This window comes from Anomaloglossus baeobatrachus, chromosome 5 (assembly GCF_048569485.1).
Source record: "Anomaloglossus baeobatrachus isolate aAnoBae1 chromosome 5, aAnoBae1.hap1, whole genome shotgun sequence".
Classification (NCBI taxonomy): domain Eukaryota; kingdom Metazoa; phylum Chordata; class Amphibia; order Anura; family Aromobatidae; genus Anomaloglossus; species Anomaloglossus baeobatrachus.
The window spans coordinates 83962775-83979951 of NC_134357.1; the positions used below are offsets into that span (position 1 = coordinate 83962775).

The 17177-nt window shown below is 45.5% G+C and overlaps 1 protein-coding gene across 1 annotated transcript; it reads right to left on the reverse strand.

Annotated features, from left to right (window-relative positions):
* Positions 1 to 1528: 1528 nt before the first annotated feature.
* On the reverse strand, positions 1529 to 2476 carry LOC142312661 (taste receptor type 2 member 39-like). The gene has a single exon (XM_075351657.1). The coding sequence runs from the start codon at positions 2474 to 2476 to the stop codon at positions 1529 to 1531; it is 948 nt and encodes a 315-aa protein (XP_075207772.1).
* Between the last annotated feature and the right edge of the window lie 14701 nt (positions 2477 to 17177).

The following is a 17177-nucleotide window of genomic DNA, read 5'->3' on the forward strand; positions in this document are numbered from 1 at the left end:
ATCCTGCCCCGATACACAGGTTTGTCATTGGAAGAAAACTTCATATGCAGAATAAACAAGAGCCACAGATCGAATTCATTCACCAAAGATATCAATTTAATCAGTATAACAGAGCAATTATGGCCATGCCTTTACTTCATATTGCTAAGCCCTGCTGATAGCTTCTCTTTAAGCTTAAATGAGTTTTAGCACTAACAAAGGTAATTTCAAAGTTGATTTTAATCAATAGATCTTAGAATAATAATAATTTATACAATTGGATCTGTTAAAAAATGTGCCTGTGCTGAGATAATCTTATAATTGTGCCCCTGCTATGTACTGTGTAATAGGGATATGGCCTGATCATACCACATCTGGGCCGGGGAGGAAGTAAAAGAGAGTGTACAAATAGCACAGTATGGGATCATATCTGATTCTTGTTTTGTAAAGTATTTTCCTGCCTGTTTTTAAAAAATATTTAACCTCATAGAAAGAATAATTTGTGATCCCCACCTGTAATGTCTGTTTATTTTATTATTTCCTCCCTGGCCCAGGAGATGTGGTGTGATCAGACCATGTCCCTGTACAGTCAGACACGGCCATTACACAGTACATAGCAGGGGCACTTATATAAGATTATCTCAGCACAGGAACATTTTTTTTAAATACATCCAATTGTACAAATTATTATTATTCTAAGATCTATTGATTAAAATGAACCTTAAAATGAATGTGGTTCGTGGCAAAACCTTTTTAACTTGACATGTGACTTACACATACTTCAAATGCATAGTGAGAGTGTATGGAGTGGACTCAAGGACTCATAACCACCAACACTGCCAGAACAAGTAGTTTTGCAGTTTATTTTAGTATCACTGATTCAAGTTAGCAGGCTTAAAAAATATCTGTAAAATGAGTCTCAAAGTATTTTCAAAAGTGTAAAAAACACAAATTATAACAGTTTAAATAATGGCTACCCCCCCTTAATAATAAAGGTTTTGAGTCTCTAAATGTCAATAAAAACATTTTAATTTGCCACATATTATTTTACCATAGTGCATAATATAAAATAATTAAAGTTATGTGTCAAAATTGCACTTATAAGGTTTACAAAGGTAGTGCCTTAAAAACTAAACCAAGAAAAGCCTCTGTACAGAAATAAAAAAAAAAGTAGCTCTTCAAAAATGTGTATAAAACCAAAGTAAGTACCATAAAATACCTGCAGAGGGAAGGGTTGAAAAGCCTATGAAAAAACATCTCAAGTGATAGAATAATATCTAAGGAGATTTTGAATACTGCAAACAAAGCCTTTATTTGTGACAGAGATACAACATAAAATAAACAGATACACACACAGAGATATATTATATATCTACATATATATATATATATATATATATATATATATATATAAAAATACATTTTTATATATATAGATAGAAAGATAGATAGAGAGAAAGATATACACACACAATTACTGTATATTGATGTGGAAGCCAAATTGAAACAATCACATTGTAGGTTAATCATTGCAGAATATGAAAACCCTCTATTGGGTGGTGACAGTGTCCTCAGTAATCGCTGGTTTCATACCTAAGAGTTTCTTGACATTAGACAATAACTTCCGGTTCCCCGCTATCAAAATAATTGAATTAAATGTTGGGAAACCGGAACCTACAATAAATGAAAGCGCAAATATCAAACCGTTGTAATTCTCCAATGCCATGAATAATACACTCATACACCCATAGAAGAGCAAATACAACAGAAGCAGAGAAGTTACTGTTTTAGCCACAGACAAATGAGAATGAATTCTTGAATTTCCAGAACCTTCATTGCTTTTCTTCATCTGTATCATGTGCTTACACAAAGAGGTGACGATGGCTCCAGCAGTGAGAAATATTATAACAAAGGCAACGGCAGCAGCCAACATGTAAGTCTGGAACAGACATTTGCATCTGCTTTTAAAATTGGAAAAAATTATTGAAGTTATATTTCCAGTTGCAAGACCAGTCACAGTCACAGGTGTCACGTTTCTGTATAGATCAAAATAGGCTACTAATCCAAGTGACCAAGATACAACCATAGAAATAATGAGCAGCCATGGAATGAATACCGGAGACTTTGTCTTCAGCTTGTAGAAGAAAGACCCACCAAAGTTGGCAATCTTAATGCAATAATAGAAACACAGGCAGGTGGAACTCCAAAGACTTGAGAACGCCAGTGAACCCAGGACGGTGATCAAAGGATACGCCACCCAGCCTTGTCTAAACAACTCCAGAAACATTAATGATGTGACCCTATGAAAAGTAATTGTTCCTTGAAAGAATATATTGATAAGGGAAATGATGTTGATTATAAGTATGGATGGGTTACTATCACGGGTCTTTAACCAGTCTAAAAAATGAACTGTCAAGATGAATAGATTTCCTATTACACCAGTCACTAGAAAGCAGATGTAGATACCAACTGTTACTAGGGTTTCAATAGGATTCATGTTGGACTGATTGATTCTGACTAAAACAATGTTTACTCCTTCCGTGTATGTAAACTATTGACTTGACCACCTTGACAACAAGGGAATTGGGTATTTTCTTCCGGTATATACTGTACATGTGGTTTCTGATGCAAGACAATCATTTAACCCACAACCTATTTGGATCCAGCACTGTAAATGCACATCACCATGCAAAGCTTTACACTACAACATAGAACTTGGAAATGTTTGCAAATTAGCCTATACTCCCATTTTAACATATGCAAAATATATGGATGTCTCATCTCTGCCTACTATGACGACGTATAGTATGAATCACTGTAACTTCTTATTTATTTTTGGAGTCAAACTCACATGCCTGTGATAGGTGAGTGCAATTGTCACACGGTGTTCAGCTCTAAATTCACCGAGTGTCATGGCAACTTCTGACCCTGTTCAAACTGCAGAGTCTGACACGTCAAACTATGGTTTCCCTAAAGCCCGCTTTACACACTACAATATATCTTACGATGTGTCGGCGGGGTCACGTCGTAAGTGACGCATATCCGGCATCGTAAGGTACATTGCAGTGTGTAACAGCTACGTGCGATTGCAAATGAACGGTAAAACGTTCATCGCACGCACGTCGTTCATTCCTCATGAATTGAACGTCAGGTTGTTCATCGTACCAGGGGTAGCACACATCGCAGTGTGTGACACCCCGGGAACGATGAACAGATCTTACCTGCGTCCTGCGGCTCCCAACCAGCAATGCGGAAGGAAGGATGTTTACGTCCCGCTCATCTCCGCTGCTCCGCTTCTATTGGCCGGCTGCCGCGTGACGTCGATGTGATGCCGAACGTCCCTCCCACTCCAGGAAGTGGACGTTCGCCGCCCACATTGAGGTCGTATGGACGGGTAAGTACGTGTGACGGGGGTTAATCGTTTGTGCGGCACATTCAGCAAAATTGAACGTGCCGCACATACGATGGGGGCGGTTACGATCGCATACGATATCGTATGCAGAATCGTAACATGTAAAGCAGGCTTAATGCTTTTGAGTTGCACAATCAAACTCGGGCATCCACCAGTTGTGTGCTTATTAGGGATCAGTCTGGCAAGAGTTAATTTCTGACAGCCTGTGGATTGCTGCTAGGGTCACCGGTTACAGGAGACCTATCACAGCCGCCTTCGCCCTTTGAGGGATGATGGAGCCTGTTCCCCCACACCGATTATAGCTTCCTTTGTGATACCGGTCCTTGAGCTGTGGTGATCTTCTGCTGGTGATCTCTTGTGCTTTATTTGGTGTGTTGAGGAAATATTCTCATTGTCTGTTTTATTTACTTCCTGATTTTTTATTTCCTACTGAGCACGTATTGTCTTACCTCTGTGTGTGTGCAGTGAGTTTGAGTTTTGGTTATTCCCTTTCTGACTATTTGTGTGGGATAAACCACTCTTGTCCTGGCCCTCCCTGGGGGCAGGGGAGAGGGGGTATAGATCAGAGCTATTTTGGAGTTATTGTTAGGAAGGCGGCCCAAACATCATCACCATTAGATGTATCTTTGGGAAAAGGGACAGTTAGGGCCACCCTAGCCCTTGGGTCAGTGTAGGTGCCCTTGTTTTAAGTTACCTCATCACAACGTGTGACAGCAGTAAGTGCAGCAATTATTCTGATTCGAGATAAATATATTCGAGTGGAATCAAATGTTACTGAAATCCACATGTGCCAAAATGCATATTTTTGTAAGTTGCTTTCATGCAAATTCAGCAAAATAGCGGCCATTGGCCCCATTTTGCTACAATATAAAAGCCATCAAAAGGTAAAAAAAACCCAGAAAATAATTATTCTTACTTCCCCTGTCACCTCTTCAGCTTCTCCTCATCACCTGCCTGGTTCTCATCACATTTTGTGATCACCACGGCAAGCACTGAACCTCAAGGCCTCTGCACAATAGGCCAGGACTTTGTTTCGTATAATACACAGGACGGTTCTGAACATGCACAAGCAAGGTCACAGTGCACATCATGATGTCATAATGTTGTGACCTTAGGTGAGCTTTAGCAAAGTGGTTCCAATGGTTCCAAGCCACATCAGCGCCAGAATTCCCAGGCTACCATAAAGAAGGCTGGTAATACAGCACTCATGGCAGCAATCAGAAGGACTGGACAGGTGGCAGTGAGTAGGGATGAGCGAACCTTTCAAAGTTCTGTTCGCTGAACCGTTCACCGAACTGAGCGCCGAAGCTTTTTGCACCTTTTCAAACCCCATTGCATTCAATGGGAGGCCATGTAAGGCAGAGAAAACACCTTTAGGGGGGGGGTTCGAAAAGCTTCGAAAACAGCAAAAACACGTTTTACAGTGCAGCACATCTGTTTTGTCATTGTTATTATCTTCCTTGACTATTGACATAAGAAATATAGAAGTGGATGAAAGACAGGTGTAAGGCTGGTGCTCACATACCCCTGCCAGTACAGACAAGACACAACTTGGAGACTGATCTTGGAGTCAAAAGGAGAGAGAAAGACGCTTGACCATGAAAAAGGCACTCACTCCAGAATTAACTTTTTTTTAAAAAAATATGATATAAATTTTATTTGTGTATCAAATATTAAAAGGGACATATATAGAATACAACAAAGTGCACATAAGTTAAAAAACACCAAGACAGCACATGATACCCATTTTAATTTAAGTCAAAAGAATCTTCATAAAGATAAAAATTTATTCAGAATGGCATTGCCATAGAGATCCACAGGAATTCAGTTCAGATAATGTACAAGAGCCAAACAATTTTAAGGTCAAACATTAGCTAGATACCAAGACTCAAAGTAAAACAATTATAGAAAACCTGAGCAACCTAGTCACCAAATGGTCAAAACACCAAGGCTCACTGCTTCATATAAATGGTGACGCCCATTGCCCGTGATGAAGCTGTTCTAGCGACACGCGTCGGGCCAGGTTCTCTTTTTTATCATAAGATAAGTAATTGCCATAGCACGGAATATGTCCCTTTTAATATTTGATACACAAATAAAATTTATATCATATTTTTAAAAAAAAAGTTATTTCTGGAGTGAGTGCCTTTTTCATGGTCAAGCGTCTTTCTCTCTCCTTTCAATTGCATGGTTTGCTTGACATGTGCACTCTCTTTAATGTTTGCTACATATTTTTTGGCTGTGCATTCTAAAGCTGTCTTCTACGATCTTGGAGTCTTGATATTTAAAACATTTCAGGTAGACAGCAGGACAGTGGTATCAATTGCCCCCCCTCCCCAATTTCCCCATACTGTCTTTGCACAGCAGGGAGGTATGGTCCATGCAACACACAGGATTCGGGCTGGCATTTTAATTTTAAAAATCAAGAGATGCACGAGTGACAGGCATAAGCCTCTTGCTCCCAGAATCCTGGCACTACAGAAAAAAGACAATTTGTAGACCCTACTTGTAGCTTCCACATTTCAAAAAACTAAGGTCAGGCAACAGGAAAAGTGGCAACAATTGGCACAGACTACAAATAATCTAACAAAGCAAACTAGGTACTTGGGACCAGCCCTATAACAAGGCCTGAACCAACATTTCCACCTTCACTAGAGACAGCACGATGACAGATTGCTCCCAGAACCCTGGCACTACAGGCAAAAGACAATTTGGAACCTCCACATTTCAAAAAAGTAAGGGCAGCCAATAGCAGTGAGATGAGCGAACCTCTCAAGGTTCGGTTCGCCGAACCCAACCAAACAGGTGGTGCATTCGCTGAACCTTTGTCGAACTGAACTTAGAGCCTTTATCAAATCCTTTCTAAACCCCATTAAATTCAATAGGAGGCCAAACATAAGGCAGATAAAACATCTTTAGGGGGTCGAAAAGCTTCCAAAACAGCAAAAATACAGCACTACTGTTTTGGCCTAGCCATTAGCTTCCAAGACTATTGACATAAGAAATAAGAGGTAGATGACAGACAGGTGTAGGGCTGGTACTCCCAAACCCCTTCCAGTACAAACAAGAAACAACTTTGAGACCTATCTTGTAGTCTCGACATTCAAAATCCTTTCAGGCACACAGCAGTACAGTAGCATCAATTGCCCCCTCCCCATAGGGCTTTAACAATCAGGGATCAGGGAGGTATGGCTTCAATATTCAACACACAGGCTGTGGCCCGGCATTAGAATTTGAAAAATGAAGACATGCTACATTGACCAGTGTAGGCCTCTTGCTCCCAAAAGACTGGCACCACCCACAAGACTCAACTTTGACACCTATCTTGAAGTCTCGACATTTAAAATGCTTTCAGGCATACAGCAGTACAGTAGCATCAATAGCTCCCCTCCCCATAGGGCTTTAACAAGCAGGGAGGTATGGTCCATGCAACACACAGGCTGTGGCCTAGCATTAGAATTTGAAAAATGAAGATATACTACGGTGCCTGGTGTAGGTCTTTTGCTCACAGAAGACTGGTACTACAGACAAAAATCTCTATAAGTGTGAGGTGGAAAGAAAGGGTATCTTTTTCCTGTAGACTGTAACAACATCATCAGACTTGGAGTGACTCATTTGCATCCTACTTTGACAGTGTTGCTGCTGTGGCGCCCCTGACCTGGTCAGGCACCACTGAGTACTGCACCCATGCTGGGTCAGTACAAACAGGTAATCCCAAAGGCTGAATAAGGTGTGGACATGGACATACAGGCACCCTTTGACCAGGACACACACACACACATTAGAGGGGACCCCTGGGCAGACCCAGGAGGTGGCGGAGCCTCCACATCTCCGTTACTGTGGTGCTGTAGTGAAGCTGGAAGCGAGTTGTGCAGTGGCAGTCAAAGGAGAAGGAGTGGAGCAGCCGTGACTGAAGTGTAGGGCTGAAGAGCGGAACACTGTCAGACCCTGCACATGCAGTGGCTGCTGGCGGGGGAGAACATTACCACCAAGTCAGACTGAAAGACACCTGAAGAAAGAGAGCAGTAAGGAGTTGAGTACGAGGACTTCTGGTAATGAATGCACACACGGGGTAAAGGTTCCTAGAGTCAGACATCCATTTAGTGGTCTGCTAAATCCTGTAGGCGGTGGGACTAGAGGTTCCACGCCAACCAACACAGAACCCGACATCAACAGCAACGAGGGGGCCCATAAGGAGGATTGAGCCTGGAGCCATCTTATCCTTGGTCCACGCTGTCAGAAAACGGGTCAGAAAGGGGAGAAAAGGCAGCAGCGACTTCCCTGGATGCATCCCACGGTACTTCAAGTCTGGGGAGGTCCGAAACAAAGGTGCTAGGAAGGCAAGTCAGCAGTCACCCCTACATCAGCCTGAAGGATACCTGGTTCCACCTGGTTCATCATAGCATCGCCCGGGTTGCCTCACTCTACCAGCAAAAAGGGAGTAAAAACCCTGAAAGACATTTCTGCGACCTGTGGTACTACGCACATACACCCGAGCCCCTGGGGCCAGCCTCACTCTCAGGCGGCCATAACACCAGACTGCAGACACCATGAGCCCCAGACGCTCGTTAAACTGCAGTGGCGGTCCCCCATCACCCTGACCGCAAAGCCGAGAGTAGCGTCACGACTCCTATGAAAGTGAACCTGACCTACCTGTTGCCAGAAGGGTCCCTACAGAGAAGTCCCCGCAGTGCCCTGCAGGCAACCGCTGCAGCGCTGTGGTGGGCGACTCACTGCCCTTGCATACACAGATGAATGAAGACTCCATTTGGAAAGGCCACAGCTCAGCGATCAAGAGCTGATGCAACACATGAAGGCATTTCTGCAAATATGATGAAGAAAATGACCTCTCACAAGAAACATCGAAGCAATATGGGACCAAGTAAACCAATTTCTCAAGCAAGAATAAATATTGTAGGTTGCAGGATACAAAGAGGGCAGTGGTCCAATAACTCATTGGAAAGGAATTGTTTTCGATCAAGTACAAGCCAACCCTTCACTTTATCTTAGAAAATATGATGGATTTGATTGTGTGTATGGACCTGATCTTCAGAAAGATGAAAAGGGTGTCTGCTCTTACCAGATACAGTTGCATCACCCTGAATCAGCAATGCTCATTTAGCAGGGGGTGGCACCGGTGGCACATACAGGGAAGACCTTCGTGAAGACAACCTGCCTTTTGATGGCACTTTATGGCTGAAAATCTCTTTGCGAAGTGGACAGAAAGGTATCGTTTTCATGTAGACTGTAACAACATCATCAGAAGTTGAGTGACTAATTTCCACCTTAGTTTGCTGCCCTTGCATACACATATGACTGTCAGACACTGCCTTTCAGTAGCATTTGACAGAGGAAGTTCCTCCCTTGTTGCGATGGTTACCCGATAAACATAGTTCGCCGCTACAGGATGTGTATCGGTTAACCATCGCGACCGATGCCGGAACTTCCGCTGCCAGAGCGCTGACGTCAAAGGCAGGAGCCGATTGCCTCTGATTGGCCAGCGCGCTGCCTTTGAGAAGAGTCTGACAGAGGAAGTTCCTCCCTTGTCGCCATGGTTACTCGATACACATCCTGTAGCGGCGAACTACGTGTATCGGGTAACCATCGCGACGAGGGAGGAACTTCCTCTGTCAGACGCTACTCAAAGGCAACGCGCTGGCCAATCAGAGGCAAGCGGCTCCTGCTTTTGAAGTCAGAGCGCTGGCAGTGGAAGCTCTGGGGCATCGGTCGCATGGTGTTACGGTTGCTGCGAGCACTGGAGACTATGTCCAGATTTCTTGCTACTGCACATGTGCGAGCGCTGGAGACTAAGTCCAGATTTCTTGCTACTGCACATGTGCGAGCGCTGGAGACTAAGTCCAGATTTCTTGCTACTGCACATGTGCGAGCGCTGGAGACTAAGTCCAGATTTCTTGCTACTGCACATGTGCGAGCGCCGGAGACTAAGTCCAATCTTGGAGCCATTGCACATGTGCGGGTGACATCATCGCTGACACGAGGTCACATGTCTCTGACACCTTCTATGCCGATTGGTCGCTGGTCATGTGCTTGTGACGTCTTGCTCGGTGATAGGCCAGCATGACGTCACTCCTGTCGTTCTGGCAGCGGATTGGCTCTGGTGTCCTCCATCTTGGATGAGGCACAGAGTCTATATAAGACCCTGACACACGCCGCATGGTGCTCAGTCCTCTTGGTTCATGCATATGAGTAGACGCTCTGTGCGCGTTCCTCTAGGCATTCCTCTGTCTATGCTAGGTGAGCGCTACCGGCAGGGTAGCGTTCTTATACCTTACAGCTTCGGCTGCTGTCCGTATCCTTACCTCTTAGGGGAGCGGACATAGGCAGGTGCCTGAGGCACATGGTCTGGCTGGGCCTTGTGATTCTACTCGTAGGTGGACGTTGCCGCTAGGGTAACGTTCCTTATACTGCGTCTGGCAGTTGTTCGTATCCTCGCACACTAGGGGAGCGAACAGAGGTAGGAGCTTTGTGCGGCTTACGCTGCTGTTCGTCTCTTTTGCACCACTAGAAGAGCGGACCTAGGCAGGTGCCATATCTAGTGGTTCGTGTCCTCGCACACTAGTGGAGCGAACGCAGGTAGGAGCTTTGTGCGGCTTATGCTGCTGTTCGTCTCTTTTGCACCACTAGAAGAGCGGACCTAGGTAGGTGCCATTTCGCACACATTGCCTTTGTCTCTGTGATTATTAACAGAGATCATTCCACACACCCTCCAAGTAAGGGAGGAATTGCTTTACTTACTTATTATATTTACTTACTTATTATATCCTTCTGTGAGTTAACAGAGGTATTGCACTCTGCCATAGTCTGCAGCAAAGTCTTTGCACGGTGGACCCTGACTGTCTGATACTCCTTTCGGTTATTATCAGACAGCCCCCCGTAACATTAGGACTGAGCCAAGGGTCTGGCAGTTATGGCAGAATATCAGCAGTTACACCGTTACATACAAGTACTTGAGTCACGGCTCAAGAGTATAGAGGATAAACCTCAGACCATGGTGACATCTGCACATGATCCTCGACTTGCTCTGCCAAACAGATATTCTGGCGATGCCAGATCATGTCGTGGTTTCATTAGTCAGTGTCAGATACACCTAGAGGTCAACTCTTCTCGCTTCTCTACGGAGAGGTCCAGAGTAGGCTTTATCATCTCCTTACTTCAGGACAAAGCCTTAGAATGGGCGACTCCCCTATGGGAGCGCTCTGATGTGGTTACTCTGAGACATCAAGACTTTCTTGATGCTCTTAAGGCGGTATTCATGGGTCCGCAGGTTACCCATGATGCGGCCCTGAGACTGTTAGATCTATCTCAGGGTTCGTTATCCACTAGTTCTTATGCCATTGCTTTTAGAACTCTGGTGGCAGAACTAGATTGGCCAGAGAAGGTGTTGATTCCTATCTTCTGGAGAGGGTTGGCAGGCTATGTCAAGGATGCCCTTGCTACTCGTGAGGTCCCTGCTTCTCTGGAGGACTTGATCACAGTAGCAACGAGGATCGATGTACGCCATAAGGAACGTAGACTCGAGGTCTCTTCCTCACGCCCTAAGCATCGGGCTATTCCAGTTGTTGAGGGTCCACTACCATCTTCCTCAGCATCTGAAACATCTCCCACTCCTATGGAGTTAGGTCATACGTTCTCCAGACTACGCAAGTCTGGTCCTCCTATGTGTTACGTATGTCGTCAGGCTGGGCACTATGCCAACAAGTGTCCTAGTCGTCAGGGAAACTCCCTGGCCTAGTAACCATTAGAGGGGGGTTACTAGAGACGTCTTCTGCACCCTCTAAGTGTTGTATCCCAGGTCAGCTCTCGTTATCTGAGAATACATGGCCTATTATGGCTTTTGTGGATTCCGGAGCTGACGGGATTTTTGTGTCCTCAGGATTTGTAAAGGGACACAATATTCCCTCTATCATGTTAGAGGCGCCTATTCCTGTCCGTGTTGTTAATGGAACTATGTTGTCTGACTCCATTACATTGAGGACAGTTCCCTTGCGCCTTTCCCTGTCTCAGGGTCACATAGAGGAGATTTCTTTTCTTGTTTTGCCTGAGGGTATAGACGACGTCCTTCTGGGTCTTCCATGGCTTCGGACTCATGCTCCTCACATTGACTGGGAGTCTGACAGCATTATTAGTTGGGGTTCGAAATGTCAGTCCCGATGTCTTCCCTTACCACCTAAGGTCGTTGCGGTTGCATCAACTGATCTCTCTCCCATACCTACACCCTATTTGGATTTCGCTGACGTGTTCTCCAAACAGGGTGCTGAGGTTCTTCCACCCCATAGGCCGTATGACTGTGCCATAGACCTTATCCCAGGTTCGGTTCCACCTAAAGGCAGGGTTTACCCCCTGTCGATACCTGAGTCGGAGGCCATGTCGACCTATATAAGAGAGAGTTTAGAGAAGGGGTTCATTCGTAAGTCTGTCTCTCCCGCGGGAGCTGGGTTTTTCTTTGTTCGGAAGAAAGAGGGTGATTTGCGTCCCTGCATAGATTACAGGGGTCTCAACGCAATCACAATAAAGAACAAATACCCATTACCTTTAATTTCGGAGCTCTTTGACAGACTGAGAGGAGCTCAAGTTTTTACGAAGTTGGATCTGCGGGGTGCGTATAACTTGGTACGAATTCGAAAGGGTGACGAATGGAAGACCGCTTTTAACACCCGAGACGGTCACTATGAATACCTCGTCATGCCTTTTGGGTTATGTAATGCACCCGCAGTATTTCAGGACTTCGTAAACGATGTGTTCAGGGATTTACTGTTATCCTCAGTAGTGGTGTATCTAGACGACATCCTGATTTTTTCTCCTGATCTGGAGACTCATCGTCAGGATGTCGTTCGTGTCCTTTCCCGTTTAAGGGAGCACTCATTGTTTGCTAAACTCGAGAAATGTGTATTCGAGCAGTCCTCATTGCCTTTTTTGGGTTACATTATCTCACAAGAGGGTCTGGCTATGGATCCTGCGAAGCTCTCTGCTGTCCTGCAATGGTCCGAACCTCATTCCTTGAAGGCGGTGCAACGCTTCTTAGGATTCATAAATTATTACAGGCAGTTCATACCCCATTTTTCTACTTTGGTGGCCCCTTTGGTGGCCTTGACTAAGAAAGGTGCTAATCCCAAAGCCTGGTCTACTGAGACATCTCAGGCTTTTGAGGCAGTAAAAAGACACTTTTCAACTGCTCCCGTTCTTCAAAGACCCGATGAGAATAAGCCCTTCCTCTTAGAGGTTGATGCCTCTTCAGTGGGTGCTGGTGCGGTCTTGTATCAAAAGAACGGTGCAGGTAGAAAAAGGCCGTGTTTCTTCTTTGCTAAAACCTTTTCACCGGCAGAGAGAAACTATACCATTGGGGATAGGGAACTGCTCGCCTTGAGATTAGCCTTGGAGGAGTGGCGTCACTTGCTGGAAGGAGCGAAACATCCTTTCCAGGTCTATACAGACCATAAGAATCTGACGTACTTACAAACCGCTCAGCGTCTGAATCCTCGCCAAGCCCGCTGGTCCTTGTTTTTCTCCCGCTTTCACTTCTCCATCAACTATCTGTCTGGGAGTAAGAATAACAAGGCAGACGCCCTGTCTCGCTCTATGCTTTCTACCCAGGAAGAGATTGACGAACCTCGTCTTATCCTTCCCTCCAGGGTTTTTCATACGCTCTCCCCTGTGACGTTAGACCAAATCCCACCGGGCAAGACCTTTGTTCCACCTGATCGACAGAATGATATACTGTCATGGGCCCACACCTCAAAGGTGGGTGGGCATTTTGGTATTAGGCGGACACGAGAGTTACTGGAGAGGTGGTATTGGTGGCCACACTTAGCTAGCCACGTCAAGAGATATGTCGGTTCCTGCTACTCGTGTGCTCGCAACCGTCCATTACGGCAGAGACCGGCTGGGCTCTTGCATCCTTTACCAGTGCCAGATAGACCATGGGAGGTGGTAGGCATGGACTTTGTGGGTGATCTTCCATGTTCACAGGGACATAGATTTGTGTGGGTCATTACGGACCATTTCTCCCGGATGGTTCATCTCGTACCGTTATCGAGAATCCCATCTTCCAGGGTACTAGCCAAACTATTCCTCAAGCATGTCTTTAGGCTTCACGGGATGCCAGATCGTATCATTTGTGATAGAGGCCCGCAATTTACTTCCCGCTTCTGGCGAGATCTTTGTAGCCTTCTGCAAATTGAGTTGAATCTCTCTTCGGCATACCATCCGGAGACTAATGGTTTGGTTGAACGTACCAATCAATCTATGATTATATACCTTCGACACTTTGTTGCTGAGAACCACGATAACTGGTCCTCCCTCCTACCCTGGGCAGAATTTGCCCTTAACAATTCGCTGGCTGAGGCCACTGGGCAGACACCGTTCGTACTCAATAATGGGCAACACCCTAGGGTACCGGTACCGTTTCCCGCTGCTGCACCTCCTCCTCTTGTGGCCGACTGGGCAACTAATGCCAGAGAGGTTTGGGATCGGACTCAAGAGTCGATCCAAGCAGCTAAGGACCGTATGAAGACGGTGTCCGATCGGTTTCGTCGCCCGGCTCCTGTCTTTTCTCCAGGGGACTTTGTGTGGCTCTCTGCAAAACACGTGAGACTTAGAGTGAGCTCTGTCAAATTTGCTCCTCGCTTCCTGGGTCCTTATGAGGTTCTTCGACAGGTAAATCCTGTAGTCTATCAATTGAAGTTACCTGTCCATCTTAGGATTCATGACAAATTCCATGTCTCACTGCTAAAGCCGGCTATTTTACCTCACACTCGTGAAGTGCACTCTCCTGCCTCTGATTCCTCTCGCTCTAGCTATGAGGTCCGAGCCATAGTTGGTTCTAAGATGGTTAGAGGGCGCAGGTTCTTCTTGATAGATTGGGAGGGCTATGGCCCGGAACATCGCTCTTGGGAGCCTGAGGAGGCTGTCCATGCTCCCGACTTAGTTGCCGATTACCTGCGTCGCCGGGAGGGGGGCCCTTGAGGGGGAGGTACTGTTACGGTTGCTGCGAGCACTGGAGACTATGTCCAGATTTCTTGCTACTGCACATGTGCGAGCGCTGGAGACTAAGTCCAGATTTCTTGCTACTGCACATGTGCGAGCGCTGGAGACTAAGTCCAGATTTCTTGCTACTGCACATGTGCGAGCGCTGGAGACTAAGTCCAGATTTCTTGCTACTGCACATGTGCGAGCGCCGGAGACTAAGTCCAATCTTGGAGCCATTGCACATGTGCGGGTGACATCATCGCTGACACGAGGTCACATGTCTCTGACACCTTCTATGCCGATTGGTCGCTGGTCATGTGCTTGTGACGTCTTGCTCGGTGATAGGCCAGCATGACGTCACTCCTGTCGTTCTGGCAGCGGATTGGCTCTGGTGTCCTCCATCTTGGATGAGGCACAGAGTCTATATAAGACCCTGACACACGCCGCATGGTGCTCAGTCCTCTTGGTTCATGCATATGAGTAGACGCTCTGTGCGCGTTCCTCTAGGCATTCCTCTGTCTATGCTAGGTGAGCGCTACCGGCAGGGTAGCGTTCTTATACCTTACAGCTTCGGCTGCTGTCCGTATCCTTACCTCTTAGGGGAGCGGACATAGGCAGGTGCCTGAGGCACATGGTCTGGCTGGGCCTTGTGATTCTACTCGTAGGTGGACGTTGCCGCTAGGGTAACGTTCCTTATACTGCGTCTGGCAGTTGTTCGTATCCTCGCACACTAGGGGAGCGAACAGAGGTAGGAGCTTTGTGCGGCTTACGCTGCTGTTCGTCTCTTTTGCACCACTAGAAGAGCGGACCTAGGCAGGTGCCATATCTAGTGGTTCGTGTCCTCGCACACTAGTGGAGCGAACGCAGGTAGGAGCTTTGTGCGGCTTATGCTGCTGTTCGTCTCTTTTGCACCACTAGAAGAGCGGACCTAGGTAGGTGCCATTTCGCACACATTGCCTTTGTCTCTGTGATTATTAACAGAGATCATTCCACACACCCTCCAAGTAAGGGAGGAATTGCTTTACTTACTTATTATATTTACTTACTTATTATATCCTTCTGTGAGTTAACAGAGGTATTGCACTCTGCCATAGTCTGCAGCAAAGTCTTTGCACGGTGGACCCTGACTGTCTGATACTCCTTTCGGTTATTATCAGACAGCCCCCCGTAACACATGGTCACCCGATACACATCTTGTACCGGCGAACTGCAAGTCCCAGGAGGTCAGCGATGGAACGGAAGGTATGGTGAGCATAATATGTGTGTGTGCGTTCGTGTTTGTGAATGTTTGTATGTGTTTGTGTTTGCCTGCCATTGTTTTCAATGGTGCTCGAAGGTGTTCGAAAGTGTTCAACGAACATTCGTCGAACATTTGACGAACACACCAGCCATTCGACGAACTTAACCGAACCCGAACACTTGGGTGGTGGCTCATCACTACTGACCAATGAACTGTGTGTGATGTTGAGGTGCATGCAGAGGAGGAGAGACCACTTGATGCAACATTTGCCATCGACATCAGCACCTGCTGTTTATCAGCCTCATTGTAAAGTAGAAGCGATGTGTAGCTGCCAAAGAAATCTAGTGGAGTAGGCTGTCCAGTAATTTAAATTGTTATCATTTGTCTTGGGATAGGATGAGCCGGCGTTTGCCCACTAGACCTTTGATTAACAGAACTTCGCACACATACACTTCCAACACCCTGCCTATTCCCCCTTCCACGACAACATCGTCGTGATTTACCACTCATGGTTGATATACCTCTTCCCTTTCAAACAGATGTTTCGCAAACCTACACCCACACCTGTCAGACACCTGACACAAAAGGTTAATTATTTATTTCCTGCCTGAGTTGGTAATATTGTGAAGGCACTAAAAAATGCCACTACCTACAAATGCTTTTCACTGTGTAATTTGAAGCAAGCACGGAAAAGTGCCAAGGAGGCTCATTTCATATTCACTGCTTCCCCCGCCCACCGGCGCCTATGATTGGGATGTGCAGTGTACAGAAGGATGTGTGTGTTCCACAAATTGGCACATTTCATCATAGAAATAGGTATTGGTACTTGTAGTACCTGCTAAAGAGTTGCTAGTGAAGCATGTAAATAGGTATTGCAACGTTTTACTGCCTGATTAAAAGTATGCAAACACATTTATAGGTATTGCTACTTAGCAGTGGCTAGCCTAAAAAGGTGCTAGGGAAGAATGTAAAAACTGTTTCTTGCCAATTTTAATTGCCTGCTGAAAATTACGTAAACACATTTATAGGTATTGCTAGTTAGCAGTGTGTGGCCTAAAAAGTTGCTAGACAAGTATGTAAAAAGTGATTCTTGGCAATTATAATTGCCCGCTCAAAATTAAGCAGTGTAGCACTTTTATTTTTTATTGTTATTAGTGCCTGCTGAAAATTTGCTATTGAACAAGCTAAAAAGGTCTATTGCTCTCCTATCTATCTCAACTACCTAGCATTAAACATCTAGATAAGCTCACTGTCTTGCAGCAACGGCAGCAGCACCTTCACATTTCAAAATGGTGGCGACATAACATGTCCACAATTTATATGAACACAGAGATGTGACTTAGGCAGCCAATCACAGAAGCCCTTCTGGCTGAACCTTGTGGATATTTGCTGCACCATGATTGGCTGCAGAAACATCCACAAAGTTAAGAAAAAAAATGGTGCCATAAGGATTCTCCCGCTCCAGAGTGCCTGCCTCCTCCACTGATTTTACACATCCCCACATCAGACAGCACCACAATCCTATACAAATGCAGATAATGCTATTACAAAATAATTTTT

Coding starts and splice junctions, on each gene's coding strand:
- LOC142312661 (XM_075351657.1), bottom strand. CDS start 2,476: ATGAATCCTATTGAAACCCTAGTAACAGTTGGTATCTACATCTGCTTT.